The sequence below is a fragment of the Taudactylus pleione genome, unplaced genomic scaffold, assembly GCF_031769625.1.
Source record: "Taudactylus pleione unplaced genomic scaffold, aTauple2 ptg000191l, whole genome shotgun sequence".
NCBI lineage: Eukaryota > Metazoa > Chordata > Amphibia > Anura > Myobatrachidae > Taudactylus > Taudactylus pleione.
Window position 1 is genome coordinate 173,627 of NW_028284593.1, and position 25,948 is coordinate 199,574.

Below are 25,948 nucleotides of genomic sequence, written 5' to 3' on the forward strand. Positions count from 1 at the left end.
GACAGCACGCCCCCTTTGGTGCGAGACCCGGAGCGATGGAGAGCCCGTCGCTATCTGGGTCTCGCGCATGCGCACGACGGAGCTCCCTCCGTCGTGCGCATGCGCAGTGGGGGAACATTGACCCGCTTGCGAGCGTTCTGCGCTCGCGAGCGGGTCTGAATGACCCCCTGAATGAATTCAAGTTAATTGATGTAAAGAGCCTTCAACTTCTGAAAGGTGAATTCAATCGAATAAATAATAATGGAAAAAAAAAAAAACCAACAGAACACAACTATAATAACACCATTAATCTTTGTACATCGTATTCGTACAGACATGTACACCTTTTTTCTGTATAACATCTGTAACACAAGACTCGTTCCATAGAGTAGATCACCCCGCCCACAACGAAGAAGACGCGGAACTAGACGGCTTTGCCTCATTTCCGCCCGGTAACTGTGACGGATGCACCCTGTACGGCTGTGTGTGTGACTCTGTGCTGGAGACAGTAGAGGAGTTGGGTGAGCTCTGGAGTCGCAGAGTATGAACGCGGCGGCGTGTAACACACTGCTACATGTGTGCAGACAGGGCAGCAAGAGCTGGTAAGTTGCCTGTATAATATAGTATGTTATGTGTAGGAGTCTCTGTGTGCCGAGTGAGCCGTGCTGCTTCTCCTGCGCAGAAGGACACTGTGACTAGGACACTTCTTGCTCCTGCCTCACTTTGTGGTTGTGCAGCCAGGCCCAGGGTGGGCGAGCAGCGTATTGTATCTCCTGCAGTCTGCACTTCATACAGGCTTGCTACAGTCTAGTGATGCCTCTTGTTCTTACATGCTCTGCACAGTACACCGACTCACGCCTGTGCTGAGAGAGCTGTACATGAGGAATATGAGAGATTTAGCCATTTTAAATCAGAATTTTAGGATATATGGGGACCAGCTGATGAGCCATAGGTAACATACAAGTGTCATGGTGGCCATACATGTGAGATCTCTGTGATATCTGGATGACCTTGTAGATGGCCTAATGAGATGAGTTCTGTGTTGTGTGCTGGCTGGGCTGCAGGATCATGTCTGTGTTCAAATGGTCTTGTTTTTGTTGCAATTGGTAAATGACCGCATGCAAGGCGTTTCCTATATGCTAAATAATACAAATGATTATCAGATGCACTAAAATATTGGGGTATTTTCTATTGCTGTAGTATGATGTGTGCCTAATTGAAGTCTCTGATTTCAATTTAAGGTACAATAGTTAAAATCTTTTGACCTTGTTTTGGAGTTGGGTATGAATTCCCAGCACTTGGGATGCAGTCTGTCAATAGACCAACAGCAGAATCTCGATGCTGACAATCCCGACAAGGGAACATTTAGTACCGTTGCCCTGTTCACACCCTAATCCTCCTTTCCTTTATCCTAACACTAATCCTCCCTACCACGCACCCGAACCCCCCTTAGTGCCTCGCCTACCCTCCACCCTCCCGCAGCCTAACTCTAAGTACCCCTGTGGTGCTGAAACCTAACAAACCCCCCCCCCCTTCCCCCCTCCTCGGTTAACAGGTAACTTGCCCCACTATACTTATGATCGGGCTGTCTGGATTCCAGCAGCGGCATCTCCACTCATGTCTGGATTCCACCGCCGGTCTTCTGGCCGCGGTTTGAGATTCTGGTGCCGTATTACTCGTTTTGATATGGTAACATTTATATTGCATAAGAAGCATGTTCTGCATAGGTATGTAATTAAATTGCCCATGTGTATATATTTATATGGTCTAATGGAGCATACACACGGTCAGAATTGTCAGATCTGGCAGATGAACGATTTTTGACTGCATTAAAATGAATGGAAATCGGCCAAGTCTGACTGCAAACACATCAGATGTCAGATATCGTTTTCTGACCATCGGGAATGCGCATCGTTCAAATCGTTCATCTGACAGATCTGTCAGATTTTCCTTCAGATATGAACGACTGAACGATTTTTAAATCGTTATCGTTCAGATCTGAAGGAAAAATCTGACCTTGTGTATGCACCATTAGGATGAACAGTATTAAACTTTTCATATGATGGAGCCTGAGGAAATTGTCAGTCACAAAGAAACACTGCCAAAGCTCATGGATATGTAGACTCTACTCTTAAGTAGCAAGTAAAGGAACTTTTTAACATTAATGTAAAAAAAAGGCTGTATGTTACAACTGAAATATAAGAGAGAAGTTGTGTCACAATTGTGATTTTCATTATAGGCACTACAGCAAAGGGGTGCAATGGGTTAATTCCCTCTCATTTTGCAGAAGGACAAGGCTTGCAATGTTCCCTATTAGAACTCCCTTATTACCTGACTTCTCGAATCAAGATTTGTACCATTATTAACAAGAATGTTTGGGTATTTTTTGTGCACGGCTGACTTGAACATGGGGGTGTAAAATTAGTTTAGTATATTCTGTTTCTAACTAAAGCTGGCCACACATCTAAAGATTATCTGTCCAACCAGCCAACTAGTGGATTGGTTGGAATAAAAATCTGGTAAGATATGGGAGTAAATGATGATCAGCAATTTGCTCCAAAACGCCGGAAAATGGACAATTTCTGTTGTTTGAACTAATTGTTTAGATCAAACATTTAACAAACTTATCTGAACGTCCATTTTCATCTGTTTTCTGGCATTTAGGCGAAGTGCTGATCATCATTTACTCCCATACATTACCAGATTTTCATTCCAACCAATCAACTAGTTGGCTGGTTGGACAGATAATCTTTAGATGTGTGGCCAGCTTAAGATTCAAACCAGTAGACTTGTGAGATCGAGAAACCATTCAGCTAGAGTTTTTGAAAATATTCTGTATCTAATATCCCCAATGGATAATGGAGCACTCCCTGTTTGCCCTTTACATGGGACATGAAAAGGAATGTTGTACCCAGGTTTTGTTGGTCTGCTGGATCAGGACAGCAACCAGCATGACTGTTGTGTGTAAGGTATATTAGTTCCCTCTGTACAGATGGCGCACTTGATGAGGTTGATTAGTCCATCTTGGATTGGTTGGCAGAACCAGTCTCCTAGCCATCATTACATGCTTTTTCAAAATTTTACAAACTAAACATTGCATCCATTGTGGAGTATGGCTTTGTTGGGAAGATCCTCCAGGCTTTTGTTCATTCTTAACCATTCCTACCCTCTTGTTGAGGGTGACTATTCGATATACACACTGATCCACCCAGCAATAGTTCTCTCTCTTAGGCCGGGTACACATCAGTACAGCGTGTATCCCAGCCGACCCAACGCCCGATGGAGGGATATATTGGGCAGCTGTACACACTGCACGATGTGGTGTATGGCGGCGTGATATACCCTTCCATCACACACTCTCTTCATGGCATCGTCAGCTATGTTGTCCCATCTGACGTGCAGCACATCGCTGACGACACACGTTAACGCACGATTGAGGGTACACACTGAGCGATATGGACGATATAAGATTCCGATCTGTTTTGGTATGATCTATTGTCCAATATATCGCCTGATGTGTATCCGGCCTCTGCTGCTTTTATTGTCATTGTAAGAGAGGTGTTGAGGAGGGTCAAGGATTTTTGTTTTCCCTGCAGCATCAGATTATTAGAAAAGTCCCCTCTTTCTAGTCCTGGTTGTAGCATTCTGTGATGTTTTCTGTAGTAAATAAATGAAAATGACAGTTCATACTGTTCAAGGAATGGATGACTTCTTTGTGCAAATAAATTGATTAAAAATAGAGGTTTCAGTAAAAGTTGAAGCTGATGAGAGGCAGGGGAACATCTCATAATTGTCATATTTGCTATAATGATGCTACTAAACCTTTATCTTATGATATATCCTGTGTATCAAGGGTATCAGTGGGGATATGTATGCTAGAGAGAACTCTCGGGATTGACTTGTAAAAGCTGCCCCTTTATCTCTTGTAAATAATGTTTATGCATGTATATAAGTAGGACATGTTGTGCACAGTATATTCGTAGCTGTATGTGGGGTAAGCTCATCTGGCAACATACAGGCATCATAATAATTTAAATTGCCAATTACATTAACTGCAGGAAACCCACCAGAAACAAATCACAAAGAGGTGGTTGTAACAGGGAAAATAGCATGAAACCGCAGGTATATTGGCTGCACATGTTTTAAAACAAAATGTTTGCATTGTAATATTATTTCTCCATATTTTCTGCAGTGTACTAGTTTAATATTTCATTTTCATAACAAGACATAAAATGTTCTGGTTTGTTTTTTTTTCTTCCAAACCCTATTCAAGAACATTGGATTAAAAAAAATTTCACAAACCAACAAACTAGTGAAATTATGGGGTAACATTAAAAATTTATTTTATGATGGTGTAGAATAGATATTAGGGAGAACGGATATAATTGTTAGTAAGGGACAATATAATATTTTAATATTTTTTTTTTTTTTTCGAAATGGGAATGGACCACTTGATTTTATTGTAGGTGCAGCCTTTTGCCTTGTTTTTCAAGACTATGGAGTGATGGACAGACTTTTTGTTTCTTCAGGCCTCTAGGAGACAACCTCTTAAGTTGCATACACACAACGATTTTTTGAACGATTAACGATATCGTTCAATCGTTGATAAAATCGTTCACTTTCTGAATTAAAACGATGAACGATTATCGTTCATGCACGTTCACGTTTGTAGTTCAGTTAGACTGACCAACTGAACGATTTTCATTAAGGGAATATGCAAAAATCGTTTGTAGTTCAAAAAAATCGTTCATTACACTTTAAATTATCTGACAGATAATCATTCATAAAATCGTTGGTAACAGAATCGTTGTGTTTATGCAGCTTAACAATTAGATCTGTTACATTTGGCTACAGCCTGCCTACTTGATGCTGGTCTTGACTATATTATGCACACAGCAGGGGCGTCTTGAGAGAAGGGGGCCTGTGTACATTCTACGGGCAGGCCTCCTCCTCACTCCCCAGCAGCAGGCAGCCGACTGACACGGTTGGCCGGCCACCGCAGAAGCAGTAGACTCTGGGCACTAGAGTGTGGCCATTTTCCGGTGTTCTGCGCAGCGCTGACACCCGACGTGGGACCATGGACAGGTGAGTTTTAAATTATATGGGCCCCCTGGACTCCACCCACCCTGCACCCATTATATATACGCCCTTGGCACACAGCAAACATAAACGTCTTGTTTGCTTTTTTTGCATCTCTGGGTGAAGGCAACTGGGAGGCAATATTTCTTGGTGAGAACACCCTAGATCCGATGGAATGTTCTCTCGCCTTGGATGTCTCACCTAGTGACATGTTAGGAGCTTCCATTGACCTCACAGCCTCTTATCTATGCTTTAATGTGCCAGATAGGTTGCATGATCCACTTACTTGTCTCATAAGCTACCATGGTAGCCACACTGGCTTTCCAATTCAAACACGGGTCCCTATCCTCAGACTTTAACAGGTTTATATACTAAGCAGTGGTGTGTTTAAGCCCCAAATTTTATTATAAAGGTCACTACTTTTAATAACAAACCACTCGTTTTGCTAATAAAAGCATTACCCTTTTTACATTTTGGGCTTAAACACAAGAATCTGTGGCTTTAATACGCTGCCACTTAGTAAATAAACCCCTAAAGATCTGGAATATGTAGATTCACTGGTACTTCTAGCATCACTTAACCTATGACAAATTAAAACTTTCCGACTTCTTCAGTTGTTAGAAAAACAGTGGAGAGTTTGTTTCCCCTGAATGTTGTGGTCCAATAAGTTTGCTTACATTGCTTTGCTGGCAGACATGCATTTACCGAATAAATTACTAACACCATTGTCTCCTCTGTGTTCCATCTATTTCAAGGTTGCGCAAAGCAATTGAAATGTGTAATATGAATATTTTGTGTCTTGCAGCCCCCCTTGGATATGGAGACGCGAGAGTCATTGGCAAACCTCCCTGCTAGGCCTGCGCTCAGCTCTTCCCATGAGGTAAGAGGAGATGTACAACAGTTTACTCAACTCAGAACATATACATACACACTTTGGTTAAGTATTTCTACTTCAGGGTCCATAGGGTATCCACAGGATACCTTGGGGTATAGGTGTGACGTCAGTCGCAGGGCACCAAAGAGTTAAGCTTTCAGCCTCCCAGGATGCACTAGGTCCCCCTCCTATACCCCGCCCCCGGGCCAAGGCACCTCAGTTTAGTTTGGTGCCCGGCCGGAGTCGGGTGCACCTGTTGGAGTGGGGGCTAGAAGAGCCCCTGAAGCTTATTCTTCATGCAGCTGTGGCTGCACATCTGGATGAACAGCATGGACAGTCAGTCCTGACGTCCATGCTGTCTTCCCTACACCCCGCCGGTACCAGAACGCCGGTACTGATCCGGGGATGCTGGTGGGCGTCTGGGGTCACAGCTAGCGGTGACCCCAGATGCTCCGGACCATGGCCGGATTCAAGGGGGACAGAGGTAAGCAGCGGGGTCCCGCGGTGGGTCCCCGCTGATCACATGGTCCTAAGTCCCCAGGCAGGGGGCTCCCTGGGGACTGGCTGCAGCGTGGAGCCAGGCGACCAACCTGCGCTTCCACTACCCCCTGGGACAGCGGACCGCAGCAGAGCGGTAGCGCTGCGGCGTCCCAGGGGTTAAATGCATGCCAGGGGAGCGCGCCTTCCCTGTCTCACAGCCGGCGCCTCCCCCGCTGCACACAGCCCTCTCTGCATGCTGCCGACTGGTCCTGTGGCAGCGCTCCTCCCCCAGGCCAGCCTCCTCTCTGCTCCTCGGCGGCCATCTTCTCCAGAACGCATGGTGAACGCTGCTGGAAGCGCTGGACGGAAGCATCGTGGTCTGGGTCCCCCCGCATACCTCTCCTCCGCTGTGGTCAGGTCTGTGTATGCAGCGCTGTGTCCTACCAGGCCCTGTGTCTGTGTAGTTGAGTGATCAGCGCTGTTAGTGCAGGAATTGTTATTTTTCTGCATTGTATGTGACTGTGCTAGCGCTGCTGCCTGTAATCTTTTCTTCTCTAAACTGTCAGCTTTATTACTGTCCCTGTTCTTTCTGCTAAAGCCCTTGCGGTGCGGTGCTGCAGGGTGGTCTCTCGCCTATTTAATACTTAATTGGTGAGAGAGGTCACATACGTGGTGCCATCATGTCTGAAAGTGATTTTCCCCTCCGGCTACAGTGTACCACGTGCAAAGTACCGTTAGCGGAGGGGGAGGGTAGCGCGGAGGGCCTTTGCCGGCAGTGTTTGTCCATGGCGCGGCCTATTACGGTTACAGCACCGGTACAGGAGCCGCCCTGGGCTTGTTTCGCTCAGGCGTTAACAGCTTTAGTGGGCCAGTTAGCTCCGCAGCCCGCGTTTACTCCGATGGGTTTGTCCCAGCAGTCTGTGGTGTCGTCACCCATGCAGGGGTTCCCACGACAATTGGTGGTACCCCACAGTCTCCCTATTTCCCCGCTCCCGGGTTCTCAGGAGCCAGCGTGGGTTAACTCCCTGACAAGTTCTGTACAGCACTTGTCGGATGTGTTGCAAGGGGAGTCTGTGATGCGGTCTCATAAAAGGCCGGTGGCGTCTCTGTCCGCTCCTTATGAGGATGACGAAGGGACGTCTGATGATGGGGAGATTCTAGATCCTTACGATCAGGAACCTCTCCATACTAAGGACGCTGATGCTAAGTCCAAAGTATATATTCCTGGACTTATTCGGGCGGTCCGCACAGCCTTGGTGATTGAGGACGAAGTTCCCCCAGCGGCTAAATCTAAGTATGCCTTTTTCAAAGATGTGAAGGGCGATGCCACAGTCTTTCCTCTTTCGGGTCAGTTGGTGGACCATTTAGAGGAGGCGTGGAAACAACCTGGCAAAAGATACCAGCCGCAGAGACGCCTGGCGGTGGCTTATCCGTTCGCGGATAATTATTTTGCTAAGTGGGAATCCCCTCCACAGGTGGATTCTCACGTGACCCGTCTTGTCCGTAGTGCCACATTGCCGATGCCATCCATGTCCTCCCTTAAGGATGCTACGGACCGCAAGGTAGAAATCTGCCTGAAGTCCGCTTATTCCCTTGCAGGGGGGGCAGCACGGCCGGCTATGGCCATTTGCTGGGTTGCCAGAGCGATGGAGCGCTGGGCGGATTCATTAGAGGCTTCTTTTGAATCCGACTGTCCGGCCGATCAGGCGGAGTTGATTGGCAATCTCCGTGATTCGGCCACCTACATCAACGAGGCGGCTCTAGACATTAGTACTCTGGTGTCTAGAATTTCTTCAGCAGCGGTAGCTGCTCGTCGCACCTTGTGGCTGCGATCCTGGAAGGCGGACGCAGATTCCAAGAAAGGTCTGGAAGCGTTGCCGTTTACCGGAGAAGTTCTCTTCGGTCCGGATCTGGATAAGATTGTGGCCACGCTGGCGGCAGCCAAATCTGCCTGTCTCCCGTCGGCCGCTGCTCCTTCTGGTTCGGGACCATCGTCCTTTCGGTCATCTAGGGCCCAGGGCAGGCCCAAACCACAGTCGTTTCCTCGACAGGCTGGCCCTAAGAAATCGGTCAAGCCCCGGAAGCAGGCATGGAGTACCAGACGTCCGGCCCCCAAGCCAGATGACAAGCCTGCGGCCTGACGGTCCGGGCCTCCCTTTGGGGGATCCCAGGGTGGGAGGCCGCCTGCTACAGTTCGCCCAGTGTTGGTCGACCACTACGACAGACACTTGGGTTCTGGAGGTGGTTTCCCACGGATACGCCCTCTCCTTCCGGCACAGACCCCCGGCTCGCTTCTTCACCACGGGTCTCCCATCAGACCGGAACAAGGCTACGGAGCTGCGGAAGGTATTGCACACTATGCTCCAGGCTGGAGTTATAGTGGCGGTTCCATTCTCCCAGAGGGGCCAGGGTTTCTATTCAAATCTATTTTTGGTACAGAAACCCAATGGGTCATATCGTCCGATACTCAACCTCAAAGCACTCAACAAGTCTTTGCGGGTCCCGAAGTTTCGGATGGAGACCCTACGGTCCATCATTCTGGCGCTGGAACCTGGGGACTACTTGGTGTCATTGGACATACAGGACGCTTACCTGCATGTCCCTATTCTTTGGCGCCATCAACAGTTCCTCAGGTTTGCAATCAGCAGCGACCACTTCCAGTTTCGGGCGTTACCTTTTGGCCTGGCAACAGCACCACGTGTTTTCACCAAGGTGATGGCGGTCATGGCGGCTTCTCTGCGGCTGCAGGGAGTCCGCATGTTGCCGTATTTGGACGACCTGTTATTGGTGGCAGGATCTCCAGAGCTCCTGTTACGCCACTTGGACCTGACCATTGCACTGCTGCAACGGCACGGCTGGCTAATCAACTGGCAGAAGTCCACTCTAATCCCGTCTCGGAGGATTCTGCATCTTGGAGCCTTATTGGACTCGGGACAGCAAAGGATCTTCGTGACGGAGGACAAGATCTCTGCTTTACAGTCAAGGGTGCGCAGTTGTCTGCACAGCCGCCGGGTGTCCTTACACTCGGCGATGAGGTTACTGGGCTCCATGGTGTCGGTGTTCGACATGGTGGAATACGCCCAGTTTCACTCCAGACCTCTGCAGCACCTGATCCTGTCCAAGTGGAACGGGCTGACTCAGTCTCTGAAGTCCCAGACGATTGTGCTCACCCAGGAGGTTCGCCTGTCCCTTACGTGGTGGTTACAGACGACCCACCTCAACAAGGGACGTCCGTTCTGGGTTCCAAATTGGGTCCTGTTGACAACGGACGCCAGTCTTCGGGGCTGGGGAGCAGTTTCGGGTCCACACTTGTTCCAGGGCAGGTGGACGCCGACAGAAGCGGAGCTTCCAATAAATATCTTGGAACTCCGTGCGGTCTTCAATGCTCTCCAGCAGGCACAGCGGTTTCTCCAGGGTCGCCCGGTGCAGGTCCAGTCGGACAACGCTACCACCGTGGCCTACATAAACAGGCAAGGAGGAACTCGCAGTCGGGCGGCTCTCGTAGAGGTCTCTCGGATCCTGGTTTGGGCGGAGCGCAATCTTCCGGCCATATCAGCGGTCTTCATCCCGGGAGTGCTCAATTGGGAGGCGGACTTTCTAAGTCGCCAGGACGTTCATCCGGGGGAATGGTCCCTGCACCCGGACGTTTTTCAACTACTGGTGGACAGGTGGGGTCTTCCAGAAATCGACCTCATGGCGTCCCGGCACAACAACAAGTTGCCGGTGTACGGGTCTCGCACAAGAGACAAAGGGGCGTCTCTGGTGGATGCTCTGTCCGTCCGGTGGACGTTCCGGTTCGCATACCTGTTCCCTCCGGTCTCCCTTCTTCCACGGGTAATCCGGAAATTCAAACAGGAAGGAGGGACGCTCCTGTTGATAGCTCCCGCGTGGCCCAGACGGCACTGGTTCTCAGACCTTCAGGGTCTGTCCGTGGACATTCCTCTGCGGTTGCCGCTACGACCGGACCTTCTGTCTCAGGGTCCTTGCCTTCACCCGGACCTGACTCGGCTGTCTTTGACGGCGTGGCTGTTGAGACGGCCATGCTGAGGTCCCGGGGGTTTTCCAGCTCTGTGGTGCGTACCATGTTACGAGCTCGGAAACCGTCTTCCGCGAGGATATACCATCGCGTGTGGCATACGTTCTTCCAGTGGTGTCGACCGAGAGGTTATGCACCGCGGGAGTTTCGTCTGTCTCGGATTCTCGCCTTCCTGCAAGCGGGACTAGATCATGGGCTTCGCCTTGCTTCTTTGAAGGTACAGGTTTCGGCCCTATCTGTCTGGTTTCACCGTAGGATTGCTACAATCCCGGATGTGCGCACCTTTATGCAGGGTGTTCTCCGCATTCAGCCGCCCTTTGTTCCACCTGTGGCGCCTTGGGATTTGGCTGTGGTCCTGAGGGCTCTCCAAGGACCGCCGTTTGAACCACTGGGCTCAGTGGATCTTAAATGGCTAACAGCTAAGACTGTTTTCCTTCTGGCCATTGCTTCGGCCAGACGTGTTTCTGAGTTAGGGGCTCTTTCTTGTAGACCCCCTTTCTTGGTTTTTTATGGGAACAGGGCAGTGCTCCGCACTCGGCCCGAGTTTCTTCCCAAAGTTATTTCCCAGTTTCATATTAACGAGGAAATAGTTGTTCCGGCCTTTAACTCACCGGGTCTTTCCGTGGGTGAGGCCTCATTGGATGTTGTGCGGGCCTTAAGGACTTATGTTGACCGCACTTCTTCGTTTAGGAAGTCGGACGCTTTGTTTGTCCTCTTTGGCTTCCGTAAAAAGGGTTGGCCTGCTTCAAAGCAAACTTTGGCAGCCTGGATCCGTATGGCTATTTCTGAAGCTTATCTTCATGAAGGCCTACCGGTCCCTCCTTCTCTGAAGGCTCATTCCACTAGGTCTGTCTGTCCTTCGTGGGCAGCTCGACGTGGTGCCTCGGCAGTTCAGATCTGCAAGGCTGCTACGTGGTCTTCTGTCCATACCTTCGTGAGGTATTACAGGTTTGACACCTTCGCCTCTCAGGATGCTTCCTTCGGGCGGCGGATTCTCCTTTCTGCACAGGAGCGTCCCCACCCTTAAAGGATACTGCTTTGGGACATCCCCAAGGTATCCTGTGGATACCCTATGGACCCTGAAGTAGAAAATATGAGATATGGTAAGAACTTACCCTTGTTATCTCTATTTCTACGAAGTCCATAGGGTTCCACAGGACTCCCGCCCTGTCGCACCTGTGCTGCAGATGGGCTTTGCTCTGGTCACCGGTTTTCCGTCTCCCTCTGGTGAGAATGTGATTCTTGTATGTGTCCAGATCTTTGTTCTCTCTCTTCCTTCTCCTCCTCCGGCCTATGGCTTGGTAACTAACTGAGGTGCCTTGGCCCGGGGGCGGGGTATAGGAGGGGGACCTAGTGCATCCTGGGAGGCTGAAAGCTTAACTCTTTGGTGCCCTGCGACTGACGTCACACCTATACCCCAAGGTATCCTGTGGAACCCTATGGACTTCGTAGAAATAGAGATAACAAGGGTAAGTTCTTACCATATCTCATATTTTTTCCTCAGATATTGATGTATACAGTGGGATGGAATTGGGTATCTTGCACTTTCATGTTTGCCTCTTTCTTCATATTTAGAGCAGAACCTAAAAAGAAGAAAAAGGTGGATCCCAAACGGGAACAAATAGTAAAAGAGCGCATGAGGAAAAAACTTAAGAAGTTAGAACGTATTGCACCTGAACTTATTCCCATTGATGACTTTACACCATCTACAAAACTTATGGATGAAAATAGGTATGTATGGTGGTCTATTAAAACAATTATTTACTATTCTTATAATTTGGGCCCACATAACACAAAACGTTTAATTTTTATGTCTAAACATTGATTAAATCCACTAAATGTGGACTTATTCTAAATATTGATTGAACTTGATTAAACCCTACAGGTAATTTTTCAGAATTGCCCTACCTTTAGTAGATGCTCAAGGTGTAGAAAATGGCTTATTTAAAACGTTGGCAAGCGAATGTCCATGGCCGGTATAACTGCACATAACACCTCCATTATTTTAAACAAACCTTGGGATTAAAATCTCCATACATTTTTCAAAGTGGATATTTGCAGCTAATCTTGTGATGTTACCTGATTTTCCTATTGGAGAACAAGCCTGAAAGAAGCAGAAGAAAATTGATTGAAGCCTATACTGCCAGGCAGCTGCATTTACAATACTAATATAAATGGCATGTTCTAATGTAATGGATATAGGGCCAAATGTAATAACCTGCGATTCCAGTGAGATGGTTACTAAATTTAGCTGTTAGTTTAAAGGCAAAACTCGCCAGAATGGCACCGGCTTCTGCAAATTGCAGGTTATTACATTTGGCTCATTGTGTCTTGTTTGTTTAATAAGTGAATTTGCTGTGACATTGTACTAGTTCTAAAGTTTATACAAGACCTTTTGTCATAAGTGTAACACAGCTCACTGCCATGGCTAAAGATTGAATTGCCCCCTTAGACTTAATATTAACACTTTCTGTTTTTTTTTTTTTAACTTTATTTGGGGGTGTAGAATTAGGCAACCTGTTCAGCTCTCTGGAGAAGAAAACGAAAGGCGAGCACTGATCATTAAAAAGTGGGCATTCAGTAAGCAGCAGGAACATGAAATAGAGCGGAGAAATATCGCGTGCCTCCTGGAATCTCAGAGGAAAGCACTGAATGAGCTGCGCCTTGAGTCAGAGGAACTCTATGATGCAGCTGTACGTTGTGACTCGGGAGTGTTTCCTCTGGAAAGTTGTGGACCATTTAACAGCCCCCCTATGCCTAAATATAATCCTCCTGATGGGAAGTATAATGACATTACCAAAGTGTACACACAACAGTGAGGTACATGGGCTCTGTTCTGGTTCCAGCTTTCGTTGCTGAGCTGGAAGTAATATACTGAGGGCGGAGCAACATTGTTTCAGTACAAAACTGGACAGTGGGTTCTTGTGCTGTGTAGAAATGAAATGTTAGTTAAAAAAATAAAGAATATAATCCAGAACTCCATTCAAGGTGATAAACCTAAACCCATTCACACTCATCAGTGTTGTAACGGCCACTTATTGTCTACTTTCAGGTGATTACAGGATCATGAAAAAGAGATTTAACAGTTTTAATTTCTTTTTATCTTTAACTGTGAAATTAGTTTTTATTCTAAATATAAAATTGTGTGAATTTTTTTTTTTTTTTACACAAATCTAAATTGTCATTAACAGACCTAAAGGTTTTGTTTAATACAGTTTGAGAAAGAGACCACACACAATTATTTGCATAGATATGGTCACCTGTAGGGAACATTAAGTAACCCTGATAGGACAACTTGGGGCAGATGTATAAAGCTCTGGGAAGTGATAAAGTGCAGAGTGATAAACAACCAATCACTCAGCAACCAACTGTCATTTTTCAAACCCAGCCTGTAACATGACAGTTAGGAGCTGATTGGTTGGTCATTTATCTCTCTCCACTTTATCACTTTCCAGAGCTTCATCCATCTGCCCCCAATGTTCTTTAGATCTATTAGGCCTAGCTTAACATTTTTTAATAAACTATTGTTCACACAGTTGTTCTGTCAGGAACTGGGCTGCAGCATATTATTATTATTTATTTTTTTTTAACCAATACTTTTATAGCATACTGTTACTTGGTGGTAAATACCATTTTTAATACTTTAACATATGCCCTTAACAGATTGGTGGTAGTAGTAGTTGCTCAGTCACATAAGGATGATTAAATGTACTAGTAACCTAAAATACACTCTTAACAACCTGCGCCATGTGTTGTATTAGTACAGTAAGCCTGGGGTGTTTGTCGGTGTCTACATTAGTACAGACAGATGTGTCCTCATACACCTACCCTCAAATTGTGCCAAATAGGCCCATTACCACGCCAAATCACTTATCCTAAGTACCTAGTAAACTATAAGCGAACTAAGACTAAATTGATGAAAACGTGCACAGCACGGGAATCTCGTCATATGGTGCAGAAAGGATAGGTGTATGAGAACACTTCTGTAATGTGGTGTATTGTAGGACCCAAACCAGTCATTCAAAAGCCAATCCTAAGGCCTTCAGTTGGGTATACATTAGGATGACAGATCGGGCTGATCCGCTGTCCTAGCGGGTGATTGGTAAACTCATACACACTTACCAATCGTTGACCCGATGTGTCGTCCTGTCACAACTAGGTGGGCATTTACATGTGCCACTCAGTTGTGATGTCAATCACCCACAGCCTCTGCAGCTTGTGTATGGGCGGTCGGCTGACTGCCCGTACAAACCGCACGATGAGCTGATATATCTGTCATTGGCTGTGCTGCACAGCCGATGCGCTATCTCTATGAACGACGTGGATTAGACATTTCGTCTGTACACACTGGCTGACGCACACGACATATCGCCCATTCAATTGAGTGGCCAATATCTCAGCCAGTGTGCACCCAGCATTCTTCTCATGGGCATTTCTTGCCTGCGTGTGGTTTGTTATTCTTTCATACATTAGTTACAGACTACACAAGTCTGCCGGCAGCAGTGGAAGAAGGAAACAGACACCTTTAACAGGTGGTGTTCAATGCTGATACATACATGTTGTAAATCGTACAACTGTTCTTGGAAATTAAACATTTTGTCTGGCTGATTACCTTTCTATTAACTCATTTATGAACATTTTTCTATAGAAGAAAATAGTGTATTATGGCAAGCTGCACATAAATAGTTTCCATGGAGAACAAAGAAAGCTATAAAATCATATACAGCATATAGTTTAAATATTGTTTTTCTTGTAAAGTTAATTTGTTTTTTACAGACAGATGTTGTGCTTCTGTACATAATACAAGCACCTGGTTGTGGTACATGTAAGGCATTAGGCCATTGCAGGAATTAAATATAGGCAGAGTCTGTTATTTCACTTCCGGAGTGACACAAGCTCAATCTTTGGCAGGGTTATCTCTGTTCAGGGGTAGATGCCAGTCTTGAGGAGGATGCTTTCTCTTTGTCCATACTGGCTTGTGCTTCAGGCTCTCTCTCTGCCTTGCATTCTCACTATCTAGAAGAGCTTCCTGAAGAAACAAAAGTAAAAACTATAAACAAGCTGAATAGTGTGCTCAGAAATTGTCATGGTCTTAAAAAAAATATATATATATATTTTTTTTTTCCAAAAATCAGAAACATTGACACTGGTTTCAGGCACCAGGTACACTAAGGGGCTGAAGTTAATTAATTTTTTTTCCCAGCGGCTGCTAATCTCTGCAATCGCTTGGTTGGGGGGGGGGGGGGGGGGGGTGTGTGTGTCTGTGTCTTGGTTTGCTGACTGATTGGCAGCACATCAGACACTGAGGGTGAGTGCAGGCAAGCAGAGGGACCAGAAGGTAGCCGCAGCTGCGATAAGATTCTCTTCCTGCAGCTACCCTCACTGTTTATCTGACTGGTTGAAATTTTGCGACCAGATCAAATAAAGAACTGCCTGGTGTGCTCGGAAAATTGTGACCATGCCAAGCAAGTGGTTAATAATTAACTACCACAAACTTCTACTTCATTCAAAACTACAGTGTATCCAGTAAAGATAAAGCCATTAGTATAAGATCATTTTCTATCACTATACACCAAACTAATGTGGCCAATTGGAACACTATGAATAGATTTCCTTTCTTTAAAGAACCATATATAAGAATAAATGCATGGATAAATTATATACAAACATGGTTGTCTCTAATGCTGGCACTAGTTGTCTTTTCACCCTGACAGACAGGTAAACACATCACTGAATAATTTGTTTTCTCGGGCTCTAAACTGTACAGCCAGATTGCACAACTTGTAAATAAGCATTTAAACAGCCTTTGGATAAACTTTAACAAACAAATAAAAAATCCCTGGCACAGTATCCACACTATAGACATTAAGGCGCACATCCACTTGCCGACTAGTGAAGGACTGAACGATAACTATATCGTTAATTAAACTGCAGTGTCCACACTGAACGATATATCGTTCAGTGTAGGCACCCTCCCTCATCCCTGAACATGGTCATTCTGTCTTTATCGGCAGATTGACCGGCGTGTTTGGGCGATGATTGATGTCGGAAACTGCCAGCGGGAGCGCGTATCGCTGGTCGTTTCCGACATTTTAGTGCACGATTAATGAGCGATTGAATGATAATGTTCAATTGCTCATTAATATCGCCTAGTGGATGTGCCCCATTATTCAGAGATGTACGTAAACCTGATGGCTTGCATACATCTCCAATGGCAGGAGAACTCAGCATGTGCAGAACAGGTCCTGCTAAATCACAGAAAGCGAGTAGAGAGCGGCAACAGGGCAGTTTCATAAAACGGGGGCATGTCTCCCCCATGTTGTAGGTGTGCCAGGGTCTGCATCCTCAGATGCAGATTTCCTGGTCACGACTGAGCAGTTTCATTCTGAGCAAGTTTAACCTTACTCAGATGTGAGATGAATGGGTTGCGATGCTGCATATAAGGATGCAGCACTCGGATACGCGATGCTGGCAGGAGGCGTTTTGTCATCAGATGTCTCCATCTGTATTAACATATGTTAGCATAACAGTGTCCATCTCTGAATCAGACCCTATATACAAAAGTTGACCTAAGCAGCTGGTTGAGATATATATTAAAAAAAAAAAAAAGGCTTTTCTTTCGGCTATATAAGCAAACTAACAATATGCGCTGTGTTAACGTAAATATATTGTATAGTAAAAAATCTATAACAATACTCTAGAAGTGCCTCATAACTTTAAAGAATATCTCAATTATAGAATACATGTAACTAACTACAAAAAAAAAAAGTTTATAGCCAAGACATTCCCACAAATGACGAAGTTCAATCAGCCAGCATTGCGGTGCGAGGGAAACCCCCCCCCCCCCCAAAAAAAACTACCTCTCCTGTGGTCTCCACTGCTCCCGGTCTTCTCTCTTCCATGTTTGTACTGGGGAGGTGGCTGCTGGGAGATGTAGTTCTCCCTGCTGCTGCCTCCAGGGGGGGCTCTCACACAACATCCTTGCACAGAGGGCTGTCATGAGAAATTGTGGGGCCCGGGACTGGCAAACTAGGCAGAGCCTCCTCCCCCTAAGTAGCGCATGCAGGGGTGGAAAATTCTAAGCACCCAGAACCCCCCCCCCCTGATGGGCTGATCCTTCTTTTCAGAGATGGAGACAGCATTGTCTTCCTCTTTGTACAAGCCGCGGGCCACCCACTATCGCACACACAAACCCCACACTGACTGCCTCCTTTCAGAGTTGTTTGCCCAGAAGACAGCCATTCAATCAGCTGCTCACGTTGCCGGACTTTCCCCACTCCCAGCCGTTCTCTCTACTGCCTGGCTCCGGCATCCGCTGGTTGCTAGATGGCGCCTGTCTCCTACCCAGCCAACAGCCCCTCCCCCCGGAGCGGATCGCCTTTGTGCCATGTCCCCAGGTCTGTCTTGCATGCCCAGCCGGGGGTCAGGAAGACTGCATTCATCCCTGCCTCTGGCTCTAGGTGGGAGGCCCCTGGAGGGACAAACCCTGGAGCTGGCAGGAGCCTGCTGGGGGCTGTGCTGGAGACTGAAGTAGCACAAGATGCTGAACCCGAGCAACGGAGACCAGATCCACATGGTGACCTACGTGGAGGATTACTTGGACTCCATCGAGTCTCTCCTGTTTGACTTACAGAGAAATGTCTCCCTTTATGCAGGAGATTGATGCCAAGTACCAAGGTAGGCGGTCGGTGTGTGGTATCCTCCCAGCCAAAGAGCTTGGGCAACTTTCCGCCCATGTTGTTTGCTGCATCCCTCACTCTTTACCCTCTTTTCCCCCATCTGCATCTCTCACTCTCTGCCCTCTCCCCCCATATGTATTCCTCACACTCTGCCCTCTTCCCCCATATGCATCACTCACTATCTGCCCTCTTACCCCATATGCATCCCTCACACTCTGCACTCTTCCCCCATGTGCCTGCATTGTGTCCCTATCCCTCACTTTCCTGCATTTGCCCCTGGGAAACCCCCCTCTAGAATTCCTGCGTGTCCCCACCTCCACCCCTCCCACGGTATTAAATCCAGTCATCTCTGCCCTGCCTGCTTTTTCACACTTACCTTAGTTCCTTGAAGAAGGTTCAGAGTTCCCTCTGGCTTCTTCTCTCCTTCTTCCCCGACAGACTCTTCACGATCTGCGGCTCCTCCGGCATGATGTCAGGAGCGACAACTCCATATCATCCTTTATTTAACAAAGGGGCCAGGGGGTGTCATGTAAATTGGTGGAGGAGCAACCTTCCCCCCGCTGTTCAGCCAGGGTTCGGGCCCGAGACTCCAGTCCCGGCAACTCCCCCCTGATGGCGGCCCTGCTTACACACACTGCTGCTGCAGAAGACCGGGTCCTGACACTAGAGGAAGACGACACCACTTCGGAAGGTGAGTAATTACTGACTAAGCTACAGTACTTGGAAACTTCCAATTGCTTAATTAGTCATTAGGAGTGATGCCACCAGGGTCCCAGAGCCTTTCCGACCATTTTTCCTATAATTATGGATTTTAGGAAAAATTGGTAGTGCTCTGGAGGTGCGCAAAAAAAAAAACACCTCCCGGCACTCAAAAAATTAAAAACATAGCACCTAATTGAATAGCAAAAACCCAGCAGGTGCAGGATTTTTTTCCTATTCTCACACCTAATTGAATACCCTCCATTGGATTGATTTCTGCTTAAACTAGGATCAAGTCAGTGCAAACAGAATAAAGTTAGAGTTTAACCAGTGTATCTTCCAAAGTCTTTTTGGCTAATAAGTCTCCCGTAGGTTTCTGAATCCTTATTGTTGATAACCATCTATTATAAGATTCTTTTTGACTTATCAATCCAGAGAATGATTTGCAGAAGCAGTTATTTATGCAGGTAAACCACTAGTAGTAAGTTTTAAGGCTGTCACTGGATCTGCAAATAAAGTGGAAATGCTGGGTAGGTTTCAGTGGTCATTAAAGGTAAGGAATTCCACGCTTTAAATTCCTGCCGCGTTTCTGTGCTGAAGACTCTTCTATCCAAAAATCAGCAATCAGTGAAGTGTGGAATTCCACTTCCATTTATTGTGTACTGAAACCTGCCCAGCATTTGCACTTTATTTAGAGAACCAATGACAGCCATAAAACCTCCGGCAGTTTTATCAGTCATAAATATCTATTTTCACCAGAATGTATGTGTAATGAACCCACATATGTGGTGACAGAGGTCATCATGCAGCTAGGTTTGAACAGCCACATCAGCATTTTTGGTTAAATTGACCAAATGTAATACCATGTGTAAGTATCTTGAAGAACTATTTATTTTCTAGATATCAAGCACCTGATAGATTCTACATACACATCACTGCAACGCTGGCTAGAACACTATGCATTACTGATACTACTTTTATACCTAAATTCCGGGTCTGACTTGGAGGCTGGAACAGGGTTCCAAACCAGATCAGACCTGGAATTTAGCCGGCGCCGACCCAGGATATTCGGCGTCGGCTGATATTCGTGCACACCGGACCCAGCTTTTCCGGCATTGAAGTGGACGCTTGGAGATTACGTCATCTCCACGTGCCACTGAAGCCAGCCAATCGGCAGGCATGCAGCACGATCCAGGTCATCGTGACCCGGATTGCGCAGTTTACACTGCAGGGTTTCACGGGTTATTACCATGTAAAACCCTGCAAGTTACCTGGGTTGGATTGCTGGGTCACTCCACCCGGGAATCCAACCCAGTCCCCGTTTACACCAAGGAGCTACCCGGGTTAACCCTGCAGTAACCCGGGTTTTAGCTCTGGTGTAAAAGGGGTATTAGCTGCACCAACCCTGTTTTCCCATATTGTTGAAAACGATATGGGAAAACAGGGTTGTTGCAGCTTAGTAATGATTTGCATTTCTGTTCAAGATAGCTTGAAAAGGCATGCACATCGCATATACCTGAAAGCCAATTATTGCTCCTGAATGTTGTAAGTTTATTCAAAACAATATACTGGTTTGTATTTATAAATTAGCTGAAACTGCTGTCCCTTTCCTGTTCTCACCTTGGCTGCCTGGCTCTGCTTCTTCTCCCATTCCTTACAGGCCGTGTAGTCAGCTTTCCACTGGTGGCAGGCTGGCATTCCACCGTGGGTGTAGTAGTAATGGAAACGGTTCCTTAGGCTCTTGCATGTTTTCCATTCATCCCAGTAGTCATTACAATCTCGAGGAGGCTAGTGAAGGAAAAAGTTGTTTGGTGACCCAAGCGGCATAGGTGAATGTATCACTCACAAGCAGATGAAAACTGTTCATCATATACAGAGCCTAAGGCATTTGAACGCAAGTTCAAATTCAGTTAAAACTACAGGTCAAGTGCAAAAGCATTTGTTTTATTCCCATTTGGCAGGTCAATGGTGGTCATTGCAATGCATTTAACTAAACCAGATGAATGCAGCATTCCCAGACGGTTTCTTCAAGCATTAGTGTTACAAAACTAGTAATATCCACAAATTTTACATCAATAGGTTCAAGGTTACAGACTCATAGGTGGTTCAGCATCTGCCTATAGTGTTACCATGTGCTGCATTCTCAACTTGTCAAAATAGCAACAAATAGCTCATAATGACAAAGTACTAATTGCAGTTTACCCAGACACGGTAGGGGCCATGGATGCCACAAGCTGTGCAGTTGATCCATTCTGCATTGCGTATCCTAAAAGTACTACCGTTAGTCTGAAAATACACGGGTTGCAGTCTAGGCTGCCCTGCAATCAGTAGACATGATGCATGTGGAACAGAAGACAGCCCGGATATGGGATCCAAAGCTTTGAATTGGAACTGCAGTCAATCATTCCGATCATCCATTGCGGTGATCATTCTTATAGTACATCCCCCTGGATTTGCATAGTTTTAAGTATACCCTTAATGTATAAAATATGTTTAACTAAAAATGCAACATTTTCACAATACTGTCGTTTTAAAGACCGCAGAAGTTATTACTCCTCCCCAACAAATAGAAATATTATAAAAAAAGATGAAAACTACAGCCCAACCCAGTAAGCCTCGGTCACCGCATCGTGTATGTATTATCTGTAACTTGTGCCCTTCATTCCATGTAACTTCTCATATTAGCTCCCTCACCCTCCAGGTGTCAGCCATACTTCCTGCAGCTGCACTGCGCCCGCCCCCTTCTCCCCACGGGTCACTCACATCAGCGTACCTAAACCTCCAATGGGAGCAGCCGGGCGCCCTGACAAGAAGTAATGGAGGCAGGGCTGGAGGAGAAGGGCGGAAGTAGCAAGTGATTGTACTGTTCCGCCAGGCTTACTGTGAGGGGTCCTCTGCGCGAAGGGAATCTAGACACTACCCTGTGGGGTGGGGGCATGCTACAACTACATTGAGTGTAAGCATTTCATTCTACATGCGCTTTGTTGTCAGTAGTAACACTCATTCACCTCATAGCACATGGCTCAGTTATATGTTACCAAATGACGACCTCATAGCCCAGATCCATGATATGCCATCCTCATTCACCTCAGCCCAGAGCCAAAGTTATCTCCCACCTAATGTCCCCCTCATTATCCTCAGAGCACAGATGCAGAAGTATCTGCCACCCTCATAGCACAGAGCCAGTTATCTGCTATCTATTGTTACTCTCATTCTCATAGCAGAACCACAGCACTATCTGCTACCTGGGTACATACTAAATGATGTGTGTACCCAGCGATGCAAACCGAAATCTACCCGTCAACGGTGCCGATATATTGGGGGATTCATACACACTGGGCAATTGGTGCCCGACCGCCCCATATGACGGCCCCCCGCATGGAGCTGCATTGGATCGTCATCCGGGTGGCCTAATCTTACATGCTGCACATAAGATTAGGCGATGAGGCTGATAACCCCACGGGAGCACGCACTACACGATGTAGTGCATACACACTACACATTTTTAACGATTTGTTGTTCTGATGTGTCGGAACCCACCAAATAGTTTACGATAACGTGTAGTGTGTAGGGCCTAATGCAACCTTTATGCTCTCCATAGCAGTCAGTTAAGTTACCGAAATGTCCCCCCTCATAGCATAGAGCCACAGCTTTATCTGCTACCTAATGCCGCCTTTATTCTCATCGCCCAGAGCCACAGTATTATCTGCTACCTAATGCCACCCTCACAGCATAGAGCCATAGTTTTAACAGCTACCTAGTGCCACACTTATAGCTTAGAGCCACAGTATTGTCTGCCACCCGCATAAAATAAAGCCAAAGCATTATCTGCTATCTAATGCCACACTCATAGCACAGAGCCACAGCATTATCTGCTATCTAATGCCACACTTATAGAATAGAGCCACAGCAGTATCTGCTATCTAAACCCACACTCATAGCGGGGCCGGAACTAGGATTTCTGTCACCCGGGGCAAGACAGTAATTTGGCACCCCCTTCCCCCCAAAAAATAAAATAAAAAAAACAACATAGAGGGTCATAAGGATGTGCGGTTTTGTGACACAGTAATGCCCCTTAAAACATTATGCCACACAGTAATTTCCCTTTACAACACATTATGCCACAGTAATGTCCCTTACTACACATTATGCCACTGTAATGCCCCTTACACATGCCACAGTAATGCTCCCCAGTGACAGAACTCCCCCAGAACTGACAGATGAAACTATTAAAATCAGACTTTCACATTAAAATGGATCTCCCAGTAAGCCAGCTCCCTCCTTTTACTTGCCAGGGCCACATGGTGGGTGAGCTCAGGCGGTGCAGGTTAGGACTGAGATGCCACACGCCAATGTGGTGCCAGTCACAAACCAATTGGAGCTCATGGTCCGGCAGCCGGTGCTGATTGGCTGCCGGTCCACAAGCTCTGATTGGCTTGTGACCGGCATCAGATTAGACTGATGGTGGCGCTGTGCCTCTCAAGGCCGGGCTGCTTGGAGCCTGGCGGTTGCCTGCAGGACCCGGCGTGTGACTCCAAAGCCACACGTGCAACTACCTGGGGCCCCCCCACCTTGGCAGCCTCTCCTCGTCACCCCCTCAAGTCCGGGACACATGCCCCCTTAGACCCCCATCAGTAGCGGCCCTGCTCATAGCATAGATCCACAGCATTATCTGCTACCTAATGCCACCCTCATAGCATAGAGCCACAGCATTATCTGCTACCTAATGCCACCCTCATAGCATAGAGCCACAGCATTATCTGCTAATGCTGCTCATAGCACAGAGCCACAGCATTATCTGCTATCTAATGCCACACTCTTAGCATAGAGCCAGTTTTAACTGTTACCTAGTGCCACACTCAGAGCCACAGTATTGTCTGCTACCTAAAGCCACCCTCATAGCACAGAGCCACAGCATTATCTGCTACCTAATGCCACCCTCATAGAATAGAGCCACAACATTATTTGCTATCTAGACCCGCACTCATAGCATAAAGCCACAGCATTATCTGCTATCTAATGTCACCCTCATAGCATAGAGCAACAGCATTATCTGCTATCTAATGTCACCCTCATAGCATAGAGCCACAGCATTATCTGCTACCTAATGTCACCCTCATAGCATAGAGCCACAGCATTATCTGCTAGCTAATGTCACCCTCATAGCATAGAGCCACAGCATTATCTGCTACCTAATGTCACCCTCATGCTGCTCGTAGCACACAATGAGCACTGCCAAGTGGAGGCAGTAAATGTTCCCATCCCCTCAACTCCAGAAGGTGGAGCGCTTAGCCTTGACATCATCGTACAGAGGACAGGACATTAACTCAAGGCCACACACCTTAGATGGGATATTTTTGACACTTTGTTGATCACAATAAATAGAGTAGCAAGTTGGTGCTGAGATTATGAACCCTATGAATATGAACACAGTAATATTCCTATGGTATTAGAAAAGGAGGAGCTGATGCAATCATTTTTTGTTATATACTACTAAACTCAATCTGACATAAAATTTGAAGAGTTTGATACATTTTAGTTGTATACACAATCCTTGCTAAACATGTGTACCTTTGGATAGTCAGACTTCTACTGGATTTGATGCACTAGAAGTGCTATGTACAGTACAAGTGTAGTCTTCCATCCAGAACATTATCAGCAACTAGAGGATGAATACAATTTTGGCCAATGAATACTACAGGCCTAAATTGTATAATCCTTTTTCCAGCAATAATGCCTTTATTAATAAGGGGATGATGTGGAAAGTGTTATATGTTTACACTTCCATGCAAAATCTAAAAATAAAAATCCCTTCAATTTGGTTTTCCTAGACCAAAATATGGCAATAGGCACAGCTTTCCTATTCTAAATGTATGCATGCTTAAGCCAGCTTGAGGTAGAAGTCAAGCAGTACATCTAGTTATCATTTTTTTTGATATACCAAAAAAATGGCTTAATTATCCAAAATTAATATCCTTTAAAAAAGTTAATTACAGCCTAGCAGCCCTCCTTATACTCTGATCGGTATGCAGTCTGGGAAGCCGACGGCTTTATCCCGGCGAGGGTTAAATGACAGGCGTCTAAATGTAGACGCCTGTCATTTTACCGACCCCGGGAGACCGGCGCCCGGCATCCCGATCGATGGGATGCCGGGCGCCTAGTGCGGGCATCCCTGGGGTTGGCGGGGGGAGGTTAGGTTTAGGGCTGCCGAAGGGGATTTAGGGTTAGGCACCCCCTCGGGAGGTTAGGTTTAGCTAGGGGGAGGGAAGGTTATGCACCCCCGGGGGGGACTTAGGGTTAGGTACCCCCCCCCCGGGGGACTTAGGTTTAGGCGGCGGGGAAGGGGGGTTAGGTTTAGGCACTTAGAGGGGGGATTAGGGTTAGACACCCCTAAGAAGGTTTGTGGGGGGGTAAGGTTAGTGAATACTTATCTTAGGGACGATCAGGATTTTTGCTCATGTCGGGCAGCCGCTGCTGGGATTCCAACCGCTGGGCAGGCGTCCGGCGGTAAATCATACAGATTCCACTCTGAACACATACTGTATGCGCTGCTCTCACTCCTCATCTCTTTGCAGTTCCCCTCCAAGTCTCATCCCTATCCCCTTCTCTATATTCTTGGTTTTCACCTGGTACTATACCCGTCTCCAGTCTGCCCCCACTTACAGTTAGGGACTCTGGGCCTCATTCAGCAAGGATTGCTGATGCGATCACGGCTGCAATTGCGTACGCAGGTCTGCTGTGAAAGTATGCTAATGCATGCAATCGCAAAGCGCTCGCACGAACAACATGCAGCTGCCTACTTCCCCTCTCTCACATCTGTAATACCTTGCAAACCCCCTCAAACATCGGAAACATTGAATACCATCAACTCCTCATGCAGTATTACAGCAACCCTGGCCTTAACAGATTCCTAACCTTGTTGCATGCATTGAGTACTCAAGAGGCTAATTTATGCACACCCATGCAACGGTGTTCAGGACAGGCACGCCTGCATTCCTCCGACCACCTCCCTCTCCCGTCCCCACCCCCAAACATTTACTGCCTCTCAGTCATTCTACAATGGCTCTACGTGGTCTCTGTGATCGCAGTAGTGCCTTCACGCACTGCGATGCATACGCATGC

The 25,948-nt window shown here is 46.7% G+C and overlaps 2 protein-coding genes across 2 annotated transcripts; one reads left to right on the top strand and one right to left on the bottom strand.

The window, feature by feature from the left end:
* Nucleotides 1-377: 377 nt before the first annotated feature.
* Nucleotides 378-15,059, top strand: MRPL40 (mitochondrial ribosomal protein L40). The gene is made up of 4 exons (XM_088476656.1): nt 378-581; nt 5,864-5,938; nt 12,024-12,179; nt 12,955-15,059. Exons 1-4 carry the CDS (start codon nt 523-525, stop codon nt 13,265-13,267), a joined length of 603 nt encoding a protein of 200 aa, XP_088332782.1. The 5' UTR covers nt 378-522; the 3' UTR covers nt 13,268-15,059.
* Nucleotides 14,641-21,583, bottom strand: CUNH22orf39 (chromosome unknown C22orf39 homolog). Its single transcript, XM_088476657.1, has 3 exons — nt 21,521-21,583; nt 20,447-20,614; nt 14,641-15,477 (listed from the first exon to the last, which is right to left on the bottom strand). The coding sequence occupies exons 1-3, from the start codon at nt 21,536-21,538 to the stop codon at nt 15,346-15,348; spliced, it is 318 nt and encodes a 105-aa protein (XP_088332783.1). The 5' UTR covers nt 21,539-21,583; the 3' UTR covers nt 14,641-15,345.
* Nucleotides 21,584-25,948: the final 4,365 nt, after the last annotated feature.